The sequence below is a fragment of the Carassius gibelio genome, chromosome B25, assembly GCF_023724105.1.
Source record: "Carassius gibelio isolate Cgi1373 ecotype wild population from Czech Republic chromosome B25, carGib1.2-hapl.c, whole genome shotgun sequence".
Lineage (NCBI taxonomy): Eukaryota > Metazoa > Chordata > Actinopteri > Cypriniformes > Cyprinidae > Carassius > Carassius gibelio.
In genome coordinates, this window is record NC_068420.1 from 1,930,386 (window position 1) to 1,943,868 (window position 13,483).

A 13,483-nucleotide genomic window follows, 5' to 3' on the forward strand; every position below is an offset into this window, starting at 1 on the left:
GTTGAGACCCAGACGGCGAAGGAATTCCAATTTACAAGCTTCCCTCCATCCTGAAAACACAGCAGCTGACACGGAGCAATCCCAGCATGCCTCAGGGGCTGGTGACGGAGGCCTGACAGCTTCAGAGGAGCGATTCTGTGTCTGTCAGCGTCTCTCCGGACTGTGATCTCGAACGGTCGTCGTGATTCTGCCAAGACATGTTCCTGGATCAACATTATTGTCCAAAATATAGACTTAACCCAATCCCTACCAATAAACCTATCCCTACCCATAATTTTTTCTTAAAATCAGTGCGAAATTACAAACAAGAGTGTAGAAGCACCTAGCTCTGTTTGTAAACCTAAAACAGATATTTTCTGAAAAGTTAGATCTCTATTCTGATTGGTTGATTGGAATGTAGATCCAGGAACATGTTGTACTTGGTGAAATCACTCGAGATTGAGCAGGTGAGCTGATGGGAATGTGCTCTAGTTATAGTGTTAGGGGAGGGGCCATGGCTCGGCGGCTCCAGTGCGTCATCAACCCCCGCCCAAAAAATTCTCAACACAGAATTGGTGAAAAACTGTTTAACGGTCTCACTCCACTATTCAGTACTACATAGTTCACAGTCTTTGTAATCTGTTTCAGCAATACATTTCTAACATTTATAATGCATTCAGAAACAATTCTCTGAATTGACATTACAGGGACTTTAAATAAAATTCAAGCCAGATCATTCATTCATTCATTCAAAAACATGTTCACATACACATCGTAGTCCGATTAAGGTTCATATTCTGAATTTAAAAAAGTGGTTTTGTGAATTTTTTGATTCAGATTGGGACTTTGGAGCACATATAATTTGATTGTAACTTTGGAGTAGTTTTGTGAATCTTTTTATTCAGATCGTAACTTCGAAATGACTGGCACTTTGGAGCGCAAATTGCAAATCATTTGCATTTGATAGGAATTTTGGTAGCACTTTATTTTACAGTCCTGTTCCCCATGTACATACTATGTACTTATCATAGTAATTACAATAACTAGGTACTAACCCTGAACCTACCCCTAAACCTAACCCTACCCCATGTAGTTACCTTGTGTTACCAGAACCTTCTTAGATAAATACACTGTAAGTACACTATAAGTACATGTTACTATACATACTGTAAAATAAAGTGCAACCAAATTTTGTGTTATTTTTTTATAAATTAAACATGACAACATTGAACAGTTAAGGCAGTAGAGTTCTAAAAACAAAACCCTGAAAAAGAAAGAAAGTATACACGTATGTTTTGCCAGTTTAATGAGAAACATTTAAAAATAAATGAAATATTTAACACATTAAGTGGGACAAATACGGTAAGACGACTATACAGTTTTCTTTAGACAGTGTCCATGTATATCTGTAGATCAACTTCGAATAAAGAGATATTTTGAACCATTAATTTTTTTATGTAGCCTACGTGAAATTTAGCCTATTTATCCTTTCGTTCTGAAAACAGGTTTACAGTGAATTATTCCAATATTGGGATACTGCTCAAAATTTTCTTTGTGCATGTACATTTTTACATGATTAAAAAGTATCGTTGTGTGCAATTTAGCACTTTTCACAAATTATTTCCTCACTTATTTGATAAACACACAACAGTTTTCAGCCGTTATGCAATCACGCCTAAAATTCATATAATATTACTGTCTGAATCTGACTGAAACATTAGAAACAACTGCTTTAATAAATGTAGAGATTGTTACTTACACTGTTCAGCTGTAGGTTATCAGGGGTTCATTTCGGTGTCATTTTCCCCTCTAACTCACTTTGCTAATACAGTACTGCATATCTGACAGTGCACTGCAAAGAGATCAATAGCTAATTTCTCTCCATGATCACAGATATTGAAAGTTAGGGGCGGACTTACAGTCGGATGGTGAGGAACCGATTTCCCAGCATCAAACGTCACATGACACACAAACGTCTTGCCACATCCGCAACAACAACTACAGTCAAGCGTGCTCCAGATTCCCTCGCCAGTGTATTGTGTTGTGTGGAGATTAAAAGCCGTGCAAATATAGCCAGAACATTTCAGGTTTACAACTATTGTACAGAAAAGATTGAGAATAATCATGTCAAAGCACAGTGCTTTGAAAAGGCAGTCGACAAACTTCAAAAGCAATAAAGAGGATCTATTATGAACCGAAATGTCTTTAAAGAAGCTGTTACACTACTCTCTGCTGGAACAAACGCTGTAGTGGCCACATGTGAAGCGGTAACGTTCTGAAAGCTTTAATAAATCACCTTCTCTGTATGCATGTACTGGACATGTGGAGGAATTGACAGTAACGCAGACTTGACTTGAAAAATGCTTTTATAACTAACCCTTGTGTTTTGACCCGTAATGGTGCCTAATCATTGTTTACCCAATGTTCCTTTAAATGGGTTTGATTGCCACTTTCTGCAGAAGCGGATTGACATCTGGATGAAGGACGGCCTTCGAGTGTTGCTTGGCAACAAGGTCACACTGGACCACAACTCCTGGGGACTAACGCCACTTTGGAAGCATTTCCACCAATAACATGCAACTGCTGAAATAACATGGTACCTGCGTGTCAGAAGAAGGTCTTTATTGATAACAGGGTTTGACGCAAATATATCTGATATTTACCGTCCAAACATTTTAAGAGGGGCTCACCTGCTCATCAGAAAAACACAGAGGACCAACATGGACAGATGATGGGAAAACATAACACTGCAGTGAAGATTTCACAATCACAGACGTATAAAAGACAAAGGAACCAGGTTTTGCTTTGGCTGAAACTAAAAACATGAAATTACTGAAAACTGTGCCGTACACTATAATTCGACTTCTCGAGAAACATGTAAATGAGATTTTCCAATACAAGCATGTGAACATATTTGGTTGCACAGCAGTTTGGTGTCTGATAATAACTGATAAATAGCTCAACAGATAATGATTCGACACAATCTTTTGTAACGTACCATCAGTGCTGGGTAGGTGCTGATTACATGTGTTCTGGATTACGCAATCAGAATCCAAAAATGAAGTACTTGGAATTAGATTACATTTTAAAATACTTGTATTCAGACAGTCGCTTGTTATTAATTACTATTGCCACAACAGCAATACATCGTTTAGAATGTATTTTTTCTTCCTTATTGTTCTTTTTATCCTTTTAAATGTTCCTTTATAAAACATCCTACCACTAATACACAATCAGAAAGTCTTCCAGTTTAGACATTCACACAAAGACGGCATTTGACCACTGTATTTACAAACTTTTGCACATCCTTTGAAGTCAGTTAATGGTCACATGACACATCCAGGTAAGTTTTTGGTAAGTGTTTTATTTGAATTGTTGTCATTTTAATTTTACATATTAATGATTTAATAATTAAGTTTTCAATAAATGCACAACCCCCGTCAGTTCCTTCACAAAACCCAGTTTGGGAAACCGTGATGTAGCGTAATGTATAATGCACTTCATGCTGTTAATAACACCAAATGGAATATATTTGCTTTCTCTTTGTATTTTCATTTTAATATCATATTTAAATCGATGTGATAAACAAGTTAGATCAAAAGTATTCTAAAAGTCATCTGATTATATGTAATAGATTGCATTAATTGCTACTATTTTTGTCATTTAGAATCAGTTACAGACTTCAGTTTGTAAGTAATCTACCCAGCACTGCCTTCAAAGGTTTTTGAATGAAGGCACAGATTTAGGTGTTCATTACAAGTATTTTCATGACCATCATGCCATGCGTTCACTGTGAGGTTAACATTTCATCCATGTAGGCACAAGAAAAAACACATAGAAAAGTCTACCATCCAGCACCATAGACCAATGTCCTTGAGAACGTGGAAAAGGTTCAGAACATTGGAGCGCAGTGCAAGATCGCTTGATATAAAAATAAAAATGTCAAGGTACAGTCTGTTTCCCGAGGACTCTCACGCCAATCGACTGAGGATCTCAGAAAGCCGATTTGACCTTTGGCTACAGTCATGGGGTCAGTTTTTTAACATCAGCTGTGTCCTCATGGGCGCTGCTGTCAACGGCTACACTGGGTTGGGTCTCCTGGGTTTCGTTCGAACACGGCGACATGGAGTTGTTCGACGACCCGAAATGATGAGTGTCCACCAGAAGCAGCATGGGTGTCCCACTCCTCTTCAAGGCCTCGCTCATGGTGATGTGCACTTCCTCCGGCGTGACTCCCAGATCAGACGGCGACTTGCGCTTGATGCGCTCGTAGCTCTTGTCTTGATTCTCAGGGAATGTCTCGCAGGCTTGGAAGCGTCCGAACAGCCAGATGAAGAACCCGAAGAGCACGAAGGCCGCCAGACTCGGGATGAACGCCAGGCATTTGACGTCTAGACTGGAACCCACGTAGCGGCTGTGAAGGAACATGTCTCTCTGGACGTACGTGAGGTTGGTGCGCGGGTCGATGTTGGTGGAGCGCCACTCCCAGGTCAGCGTGCTGCGGTTGAAGTCGCGCAGCGTCTCTGGATCCTCCACGGTGAAGATCTTCTCTCCTGGACCTACGTATTGACCATATTCATAGGGCTTGTAGAAGATCTGGTTCTTCCACATGTTGAGGTCCAGGATGAGGACTAGGAAGATGATTCCATAGTTAAACCATTTCCCTGAGATAGGGGGAAAAATGAGAAGATTAGTGTGTTTGGTATTTATTCCAGTGACTATTCTGGTGGCAACTACACAAAACACCCCAGCAGCAAGCATTAAACAATTGTCCTGACGTAGAAAATAGCAAAACCGAACATCAGCATGTTGGGAATTGATCCCAGAGTATCTGCAAGTCAGACGGCTGCTTGAGAAAGAGGAATAATTGAGTTGGGAGTCACTTTCTAATGGCTTTTGTTGTTAACGCAGTCATGCGGGGTTCCTCTCAAACGCTAAATCACAGCGCCAAACAATAAGGTTAAAGACTTTTATGAACGGTTGAGCAGGAAGGCCATTCCCCAAGCCTTCAGGGAGCGATCATCTATTCCCAAGACGGATATCAAGAGCCTCGCTACAGTGAGCAAAACACAGCGAGATGGGAAAAGAGAAACCAAAGCGGTTCACTCCCACACTTCCGACAGATTTACCGACTCCATTATATAAACGCACGTTTACAGATGAGCAAATACTAATTAGCATGCATTACCAACGCTGCCTTCAAACACATCATTATAAAGAGATGTATCTAACGAGCTAATATTCTGACAGGGTGTCCCTTTGGGTAAGGAATTAATTCATCCGTCCTGTCCCAAACGACAGTTTAGAGCAGTATATCGCTTGATTCACCGGCATAATTGTGCTCACGGTGTATTTGCTGTCGTGCCCTACTTAAAGCACAAGTGTGTGTATTTACCCGTGATGTGGATGTGGTACTCATCCTTAAAGATGCGCTTGCAGACGGGCAGTTTGAACTTCAGCTGCGTGGTGGAAAGACCCGGGAGGTTCATGTCCAGATCGCCCATGAAATGAGGAAACTCCCAATCCTGGAAGAGGAAGATCCAGTAAACGTGTGTAAGTGAACACACAATGAATGAACCCTTCAGGCGTTACAGTGCCACATCAAACCTCACGTAGCTGTATGCACACACTTCAGAGGGTGGGATGAAGTACTGCATGTCTGAAGCAGGGTTGTACTACAAAAAATACTTTAACAAGGTGATCATCAAGTTTCTTTCTCAAACTATGTTTGATATAGCAACAGTTTTTCTCTGCCTGAGTCATGCACTAAATCTGACACATGCAACCAGTTAACAGATCAAATATCCACTTATCCCCGCGATCTCTATCAGAGCCATAGACGTATAGAAGACACATACACATTAATAGTCCAGCAACAACTCTGGTCAAACTACATGTATTTGAAATACATGTGTGATCAACACTGCCCACCCCCGATCTAAAGGGCAAACCTATTTGAAGAGCACATCAAATAAACTACTGTGCAGGAAATACAACAGATATTTCAGAAACTATTTTGTGCGTTGTAACACTGTTTTGTGCAACTGCACAGTAACACATAAAATAACAATACTTCGCAAAGAACTAGGTCCAGGTATCTACACAAAACACCCTAGCAACTGAATCAAAATACTTAATCAGCTCTGTATAGCATCCTGACAACTACCCAAAACACCATAACTACGGTTTGTGTGTGATTACATGTATTTGCATATATGCGCCTTTGTTCATTTGTTTGTGTGTTTGAGCATGTTTTTAGTGTATGTTCGTGTTTTTGAGAGTGTTTAAGCGTCTTTGCTTTTTTTGTTTGTATGTGCATTATTTTGAGCATGTGTTTGTTTGCTTGTGTGTATGTGTGTTTGTTTGTGCATGTGATTTTGTTTATGCATGTATTTGTGAGTGTATGGCTGTGTGTGTGTGTGTGTGTGTGCGTGTCTGTGTTTAATGAGTGTGTCAGTGTGTGTTTATGGGTGTGTGAGTGTTTATGCATGTTTGTGAGTGCGTTTATAAGTGTGTTTGTGACTGTGTTTATAAATAGGTTTGTGTGTTTAAAAATGTGTTTGTAAGTGCATGTGTTTGTGAGTGTGTTTATAAGTGTTTGTGAGTGTGTTCATGCATGTGTTTGTGAGTGTGTTCATGCATGTGTTTGTGAGTGTGTTTATGCATGTGTTTGTGTTTGTAAGTGTGTTTATAAGTGTGTTTGTGAGTGTGTTCATGCATGTGTTTGTGTTTGTGAGTGTGTTCATGCATGTGTTTGTGAGTGTGTTCATGCATGTGTTTGTGTTTGTGAGTGTGTTCATGCATGTGTTTGTGTTTGTGAGTGTGTTCATGCATGTGTTTGTGAGTGTGTGCATGCATGTGTTTGTGAGTGTGTTTATGCATGTGTTTGTGTTTGTAAGTGTGTTTATAAGTGTGTTTGTGAGTGTGTTCATGCATGTGTTTGTGTTTGTGAGTGTGTTCATGCATGTGTTTGTGTTTGTGAGTGTGTTCATGCATGTGTTTGTGTTTGTGAGTGTGTTCATGCATGTGTTTGTGTTTGTGAGTGTGTTCATGCATGTGTTTGTGTTTGTAAGTGTGTTTATAAGTGTGTTTGTGAGTGTGTTCATGCATGTGTTTGTGTTTGTGAGTGTGTTCATGCATGTGTTTGTGTTTGTGAGTGTGTTCATGCATGTGTTTGTGTTTGTGAGTGTGTTCATGCATGTGTTTGTGAGTGTGTTCATGCATGTGTTTGTGTTTGTGAGTGTGTTCATGCATGTGTTTGTGTTTGTAAGTGTGTTTATAAGTGTGTTTGTGAGTGTGTTCATGCATGTGTTTGTGTTTGTGAGTGTGTTCATGCATGTGTTTGTGTTTGTGAGTGTGTTCATGCATGTGTTTGTGTTTGTGAGTGTGTTCATGCATGTGTTTGTGAGTGTGTTCATGCATGTGTTTGTGTTTGTGAGTGTGTTCATGCATGTGTTTGTGAGTGTGTTCATGCATGTGTTTGTGTTTGTGAGTGTGTTCATGCATGTGTTTGTGAGTGTGTTCATGCATGTGTTTGTGAGTGTGTTCATGTATGTGTTTGTGAGTGTGTTCATGCATGTGTTTGTGAGTGTGTTCATGTATGTGTTTGTGAGTGTGTTCATGCATGTGTTTGTGTTTGTAAGTGTGTTTATAAGTGTGTTTGTGAGTGTGTTCATGCATGTGTTTGTGAGTGTGTTTATAAGTGTTTGTGAGTGTGTTCATGCATGTGTTTGTGAGTGTGTTTATACATGTTTGTGTGTTTGTGAGTGTGTTTATACATGTTTGTGTGTTTGTGAGTGTGTTTATGAATGTGTGTGTGTGTTTGTGAGTGTGTTCAGAAGTCTGGCTCATTTCTGATGGTCTCTGTTGTTCTTTTCTCTCTGACATTTCTAAGAGATCAGAAATGAATTGTGAGGCGTCTTAAGTTTGCGCTGAATCCCAGCGTCACCGAACATCAGCCGAAGCGGCGTCTGATCCGGCCGTTCTCCTCTCGACAACAGTCAGAGCGAAATCAATAAAACTTTGATAATGTATAAAGGGATCTGAGACGAATGCCACGGCCCACAGCTCCAGGACAAACACAGAAACAAACCAAAGTAAGCTGCAGAAATACAGAATAATGCCGTTTCTTGGCAATTAGGCTTCGTGTTTAGAAAACGGAGAGTCTTTGATTTCTATGTGACTTGGCGGAGAGTTAACGAGGATCCGTGTAATTACAGTGCAGCTCATCGTTTCGCCTCATTGACGTCCATGATAACTGTGTAACACAAAATGAAGCTTAAATTACGTGGAATGAAACCAATGGAAGAGGTTGAAATGAAAGAGCTTGTAAATCCCGCCGGCTCGCGGCCGTTCTGGGTCTCTGAGTTAATTAGACACTGAATAAAATATCAGGCACGTCACAGAGAATAACCGTCACATGGAGCGAACGCAGACAAAAGTGAGGTGAAATATCCAGCATGTGAGAGAGACGCAGATAAAGACACATAACGATAACGGACTGAGACTGAAGCAATACTTACAATCAGACAGTGAATGTCAACATATTTGAGCCAACACAGGTAAGTGACTGAGACACTGTAATCAGACACAGACAGACTGTGATTTCAGCAAGGCTTCTGATTGGTCGAGAGAAGCTGGAGGAAAAATAAAATAATCACAGACATGATGGATGATAAGGGCAAGGTCAACAAAACAAATATAAAAAAATCAAACAAACTGATGAATAAAATGATATGAATTGAGACAATGTTCAGAAAATGTATAAAAATAAATCTATAAGTGTTATAGAAAAATACCTACTTCATTAAACACAGAAAAAATATATATAAAAAACTCAAATAAACAAATAAATTGATTTGAGATGAGAAAGATGACAATTAAAGTAAAACTGAATAACATTTTTGAATAAAATAAAATAAAATAATGAAAGTGATGAGTGACGTTCTGGGGGAAAGAAATTATTTACGTTAAAAAAAAAACTTTAATAAAATATTGTGAGATGCGATTGTTAAAAAAACAGAACAGTGAAATTTGAAGTAAATAAACAAAGTGACGTTAGAAATGAGGCTGAAAAAGTAAAGGTGAAAACCTCAGTACAAACACCCATCTGAAGGAAGAAAACATGAACATTTTAAAATGAAACAATAACCTTTACTTTGTATCTCCTAAACGGATTAAAGTTGGATTTAAAGGGAATTGAAGACAGGTTCACATGAGAATGACCCACTTTAAGAAGCTCTGGCCAGAATCTCCAGACATCAGATGAGCCTGCGACCGTGTGTGTGTGTGTGTGTGTGTGTGTGAGGTTATTACAGGACGAACAGTGAGAGGAGCTGTTGAGCTCGTATTAGCATATTCATGAGACAGTGACACACTCCTTTGTGATTTGCTGCCTGTGGCGATGTGGAGGACATTAAACAAGAATCAGTCAAGAGCGGACACACACACACACACACAGAGTCAGTGAAGCAGCGTCAGACGAGCTGGTGTTTGTACCTGCATGACGATGAGGAGGTCAAAGACCAGGATGAAGGAGGCCAGGAACGCTCTGGAGACCTCGTCGCTGGGCAGGAAGCCTCGGTTCAGGTTATCCCAGCTGATCCAGTCTGTACTGATGACCAGAACCACCACAGACGTCAGCGAGAACAGCACCGTCCTGACACACACACACACACACATTAGACTACAATCTGTGTTAAAGTGTAATGTATTTCTGTGATGCTCCAGTCTTCAGTGTCACATGATCTTCAGAAATCAGAATAATATGATGATTTACTGCTCAAGAAACATGAAGATTATTATCAGTGTTCAACACAGTTGCTCAATATTTCTGTGGAAACCGTGATACATTTTATTTTTATGACTCACAGATGAACAGAAAGTTGTTCCTGATGAATACAAGCATTGAATCTTACACACACCAATCTTCTGAATGGCAGTGTATCATAAAATAAAATGTGAGATGTGACAGCTGAGAAGACAAGAAAATAAAACGTACAATAATATAAAAACAAAAACCACTGAAAAAGGCAAGATCAATAATACCCTCAATAAATAGATTTGAGTGAGACTTCTGAAATTCACATTAAAATCATTAAATAAAATACAATAGAAATGCTTTAATTAAAAATAATTATAGTATACAAAATAATGTTAGATGTGATAGCAGAAAATTAAAATAAATATTTAATATATTAAAGAAAATTTAATGGTTGAAAAGTAAAGGTGAAAATAAATAAGACAGAGTGATTATATAATAAAATATGCTGTTGAAACATTCAAAAAGACAGAAAAAAGAAAGAAAGAAAGAGAGAAAGATAGATAGATAGAAAGAAAGAAAAGACAACATCTCTGGAAAATATATATTTGTATAAATAAGATGCATTATAAGTAAATCTAATAAATAAATGAATGTGCATTAAAAAGTCAATAAAAATAAAAAATAAAAATCCAAAGCAAAAAAATGCATGCATTAAAAGTTACAAGCAAAAAACACTTTTAAACACTTTTTAAAAGCTTTTAAAACTTAAAAACTTTTAAAACCCCGGTTATTTTAAATCGTAAAAGTATTTCACAATAATTCAGCTTTCACTGTATTTTTGCTCAAATAAAAGCAGTCTTTCTGAGCAGAAGAGTCATTAATAATGGTGATTATTGCAGACTTTGACTGCGAGTGTGTGTCAGTCGTCTGAAGATCCTCGCTGCTGGTGACTAATGCAAGAGACTGCATTAATAAAGCACGAGCGCGTATGAAACATATCTCATAATGCACTTCTGATGGATGCACTGAATAATACAGACACCAGATCAGCTCTCCACCGCGTCACTGTGAGCTCATTCATCAGACACTGATCCGGAGTCAGTGCTTCTTCACACGAGCTGGAGAAACTCTTCTTCACCTCTGAATCAGAGATTATTCTTCAGGTGTGTCCAAACAGAGGACACTCAAAACAGTTCACAGTACTCAGTGTTTCTCTCCATCCTTGTTTAGATAAAGAGTTATCATATATAATCATGATCCATCAGTGGATGTTCTTCTGAAGAAACACATTTTTGTTTACAGTTACATTTCTCTTAATAAATCACAGTAATATTAACATTTCCCTAACAATAAAATTAACTTTTTTACATTTAAAATTAACTTAAATTATATTAATAATGTAAATTAATATAATATGAATGTGAACTACTGACGATGCTAAAAATAAAAAATCTAACTATTATAAAAAAGTTTTTTTAATGCATTTAAAAAAAAATAGCAACAGTCATCTTCCACTAAATGTAATTTTGACTAATTAGATATATTATATTAATAAACATGAATGTAAACAGCAATAAATGTTTTTATTGTGTTTTAATTTATCTTTTATGTCTGGGAGATTTCCACACGTTTAATTCACTCATTCTTCACAATAATTCTTCACTACATCCGTTTATTTTAAAACTTTCTTTAATAACATTTCTAATTTCATAATGCTGTCATTGTGAATAATTCATCAGTGCACTGTTTTCCTAAATACAATACATTTTCATTTATACTCAAAATTAGATATTTGTAAATTTGAACATTTTAATTATTAAAATGCATATTAAATATTAAGATATAGAGAGTATGCACTTTTTAAATAATGCATAATAAAAATTGCAATATTAATTTACCACAAAATGTATGGCAAATTAAACATTACATTAATAATAAAACAAATATACTAATAATTTATATTGATATAATATGAATGCAAACTATTGGAAAAATAAATAAATTATATATATATATATATATTTTTTTTTTTTTTTTTTTTTTTTTTTCTCTATATTTGTACTGAAGTAATGCAGATACAGTGAGAGTGAAGGAAGTAAGCTTCAGTAAATGGCTGTGATGTGCATGGGGGTCAAAGGTCACGTTGTCGAGTGTGTTTTCAGGGTCAGAGTGTGTGTTGGGTCACGTTCAAACACAGCGGCGCTGATTGATTTTCTGCTGTGCTAGTCTTTAATTAAACGTGCTGATAAGGCAAACAGGCACTGAAACAACATTATTAACTCACACACAGTTTAACGGCGTCTGTTACTCCCACAAGGACATTTTCACTCAAATCTCATTCCTAATGTTAGAGAACTACAATTACAACTGACTAACTCCCTTTGGCATACTTAAAAGACGACTTATTCATATTATTTCATACCTCACAGCCAGAGGCTAATTAATTAGCACACAAAATCAGCTCAGAATCATGTTTACACTGACCAGAGGCTGTACAAGCACTAATTATTCATCAAAACCTCGTCTGGAGCGTCTCCAAATCCTCCTTTTATGAGCAGGACTGTTGTTTTGGGGATAAACCTGCATTTAACTGGCTTTAATAATATTATTTATTTAACATATTTCTTAATCATGTCCTTATTACCATGAATGATTCATCAGTGCAGGTGTTTCCAAAGAAAATTAATGTTTTTGTGCACAGTTCAAATTAAACTCTGTAAATAACACAATCATGAACAAACTGCGTATTAAATATTTAAATTTTATAATAATAAGAATTATTCAAATTCACAAGGAATTACAGTAATTTTAATTATAAAATATTTATAAATAATACATAGAAATATATTGTTAATTATAATTATATTACTGTTAAACTTAAATAGCTACTGTCTAAAATAATTCAGTATTTAAATATATATTTTAAATAACTGCATATTAAAAACAGCAAGTCATTTATTAGTACATTTAGTTTTGATTATGACAAATTAACATTATATTAATAACTATAATTTTATTCATTACATTCTAATTCTAAAATAAAATCAACATATTAATTAATACATAATAAAGTATTTATAATAATAATAATAATAATATGAATAGGTATATATTAATAATTATTAAAATAAAAATTATTATTATATAATAATAATTTAATGTGACTACTAAAACTGCAGTATTGTCATTGTAATGTGATTGTGTAAAACATTAAACATATTTATGATATTTAAAATCTGCTAGTAAATTTATTTCTTTTTAAACTTTATTTAATTATTTTAATTATTTCTGTATAATATCGTTATTGTGTATTCATTGCGCGGGTTACTATTAAGAAATAATTATTGCTTCCAACTAAAACTACATCGTGTACATGAAATCAAATGATTAAATCAAAAAACATTTTTTAAAAACAATTTAAATAATTGCATACTAAAATTCGCTATAGCCATTTAGCATTAAGGACCAAATTTACTAAAAGGCAAATTAGCTCGTTAGCTCAATAACAAAACTGTTCTGATGGGCGTGAAAATTTCTGCAGGTGATTTTCCGACAACGTGCAAATTTAAGAACACAGACGCAATTAACATCTCATTTGCATATCGACAAACACAATATACCAGGTCCAGCACAAGTGAGTGTAGTAGCTAAGAATCAGAGCTGATGCTCATCAGGTGATCTACTCACGACACAGATGCGACATACTTTGTTTGAGCGTTAAATAAAGGCAGAAATGCCAGT

The 13,483-nt window shown here is 36.5% G+C and overlaps 1 protein-coding gene across 3 annotated transcripts in view; it reads right to left on the minus strand.

The window, feature by feature from the left end:
- Window positions 1-1,268: 1,268 nt before the first annotated feature.
- Window positions 1,269-13,483, minus strand: part of tmem117 (transmembrane protein 117) — a 51,765-nt gene continuing 39,550 nt past the window's right edge. For 2 of the 3 annotated variants that reach the window (XM_052598365.1, XM_052598366.1), the window contains exons 6-8: window positions 9,478-9,637; window positions 5,375-5,504; window positions 1,269-4,643 (exon numbers count right to left, since the gene is read on the minus strand). In XM_052598365.1, coding sequence (XP_052454325.1) covers window positions 4,003-4,643; window positions 5,375-5,504; window positions 9,478-9,637 — 931 coding nt within the window. In that variant the 3' untranslated portion in view covers window positions 1,269-4,002. Of the gene's footprint in view, window positions 4,644-5,374; window positions 5,505-8,501; window positions 8,616-9,477; window positions 9,638-13,483 lie in introns of those variants that run through there. The other variant, XR_008183610.1, reaches the window with a different exon arrangement.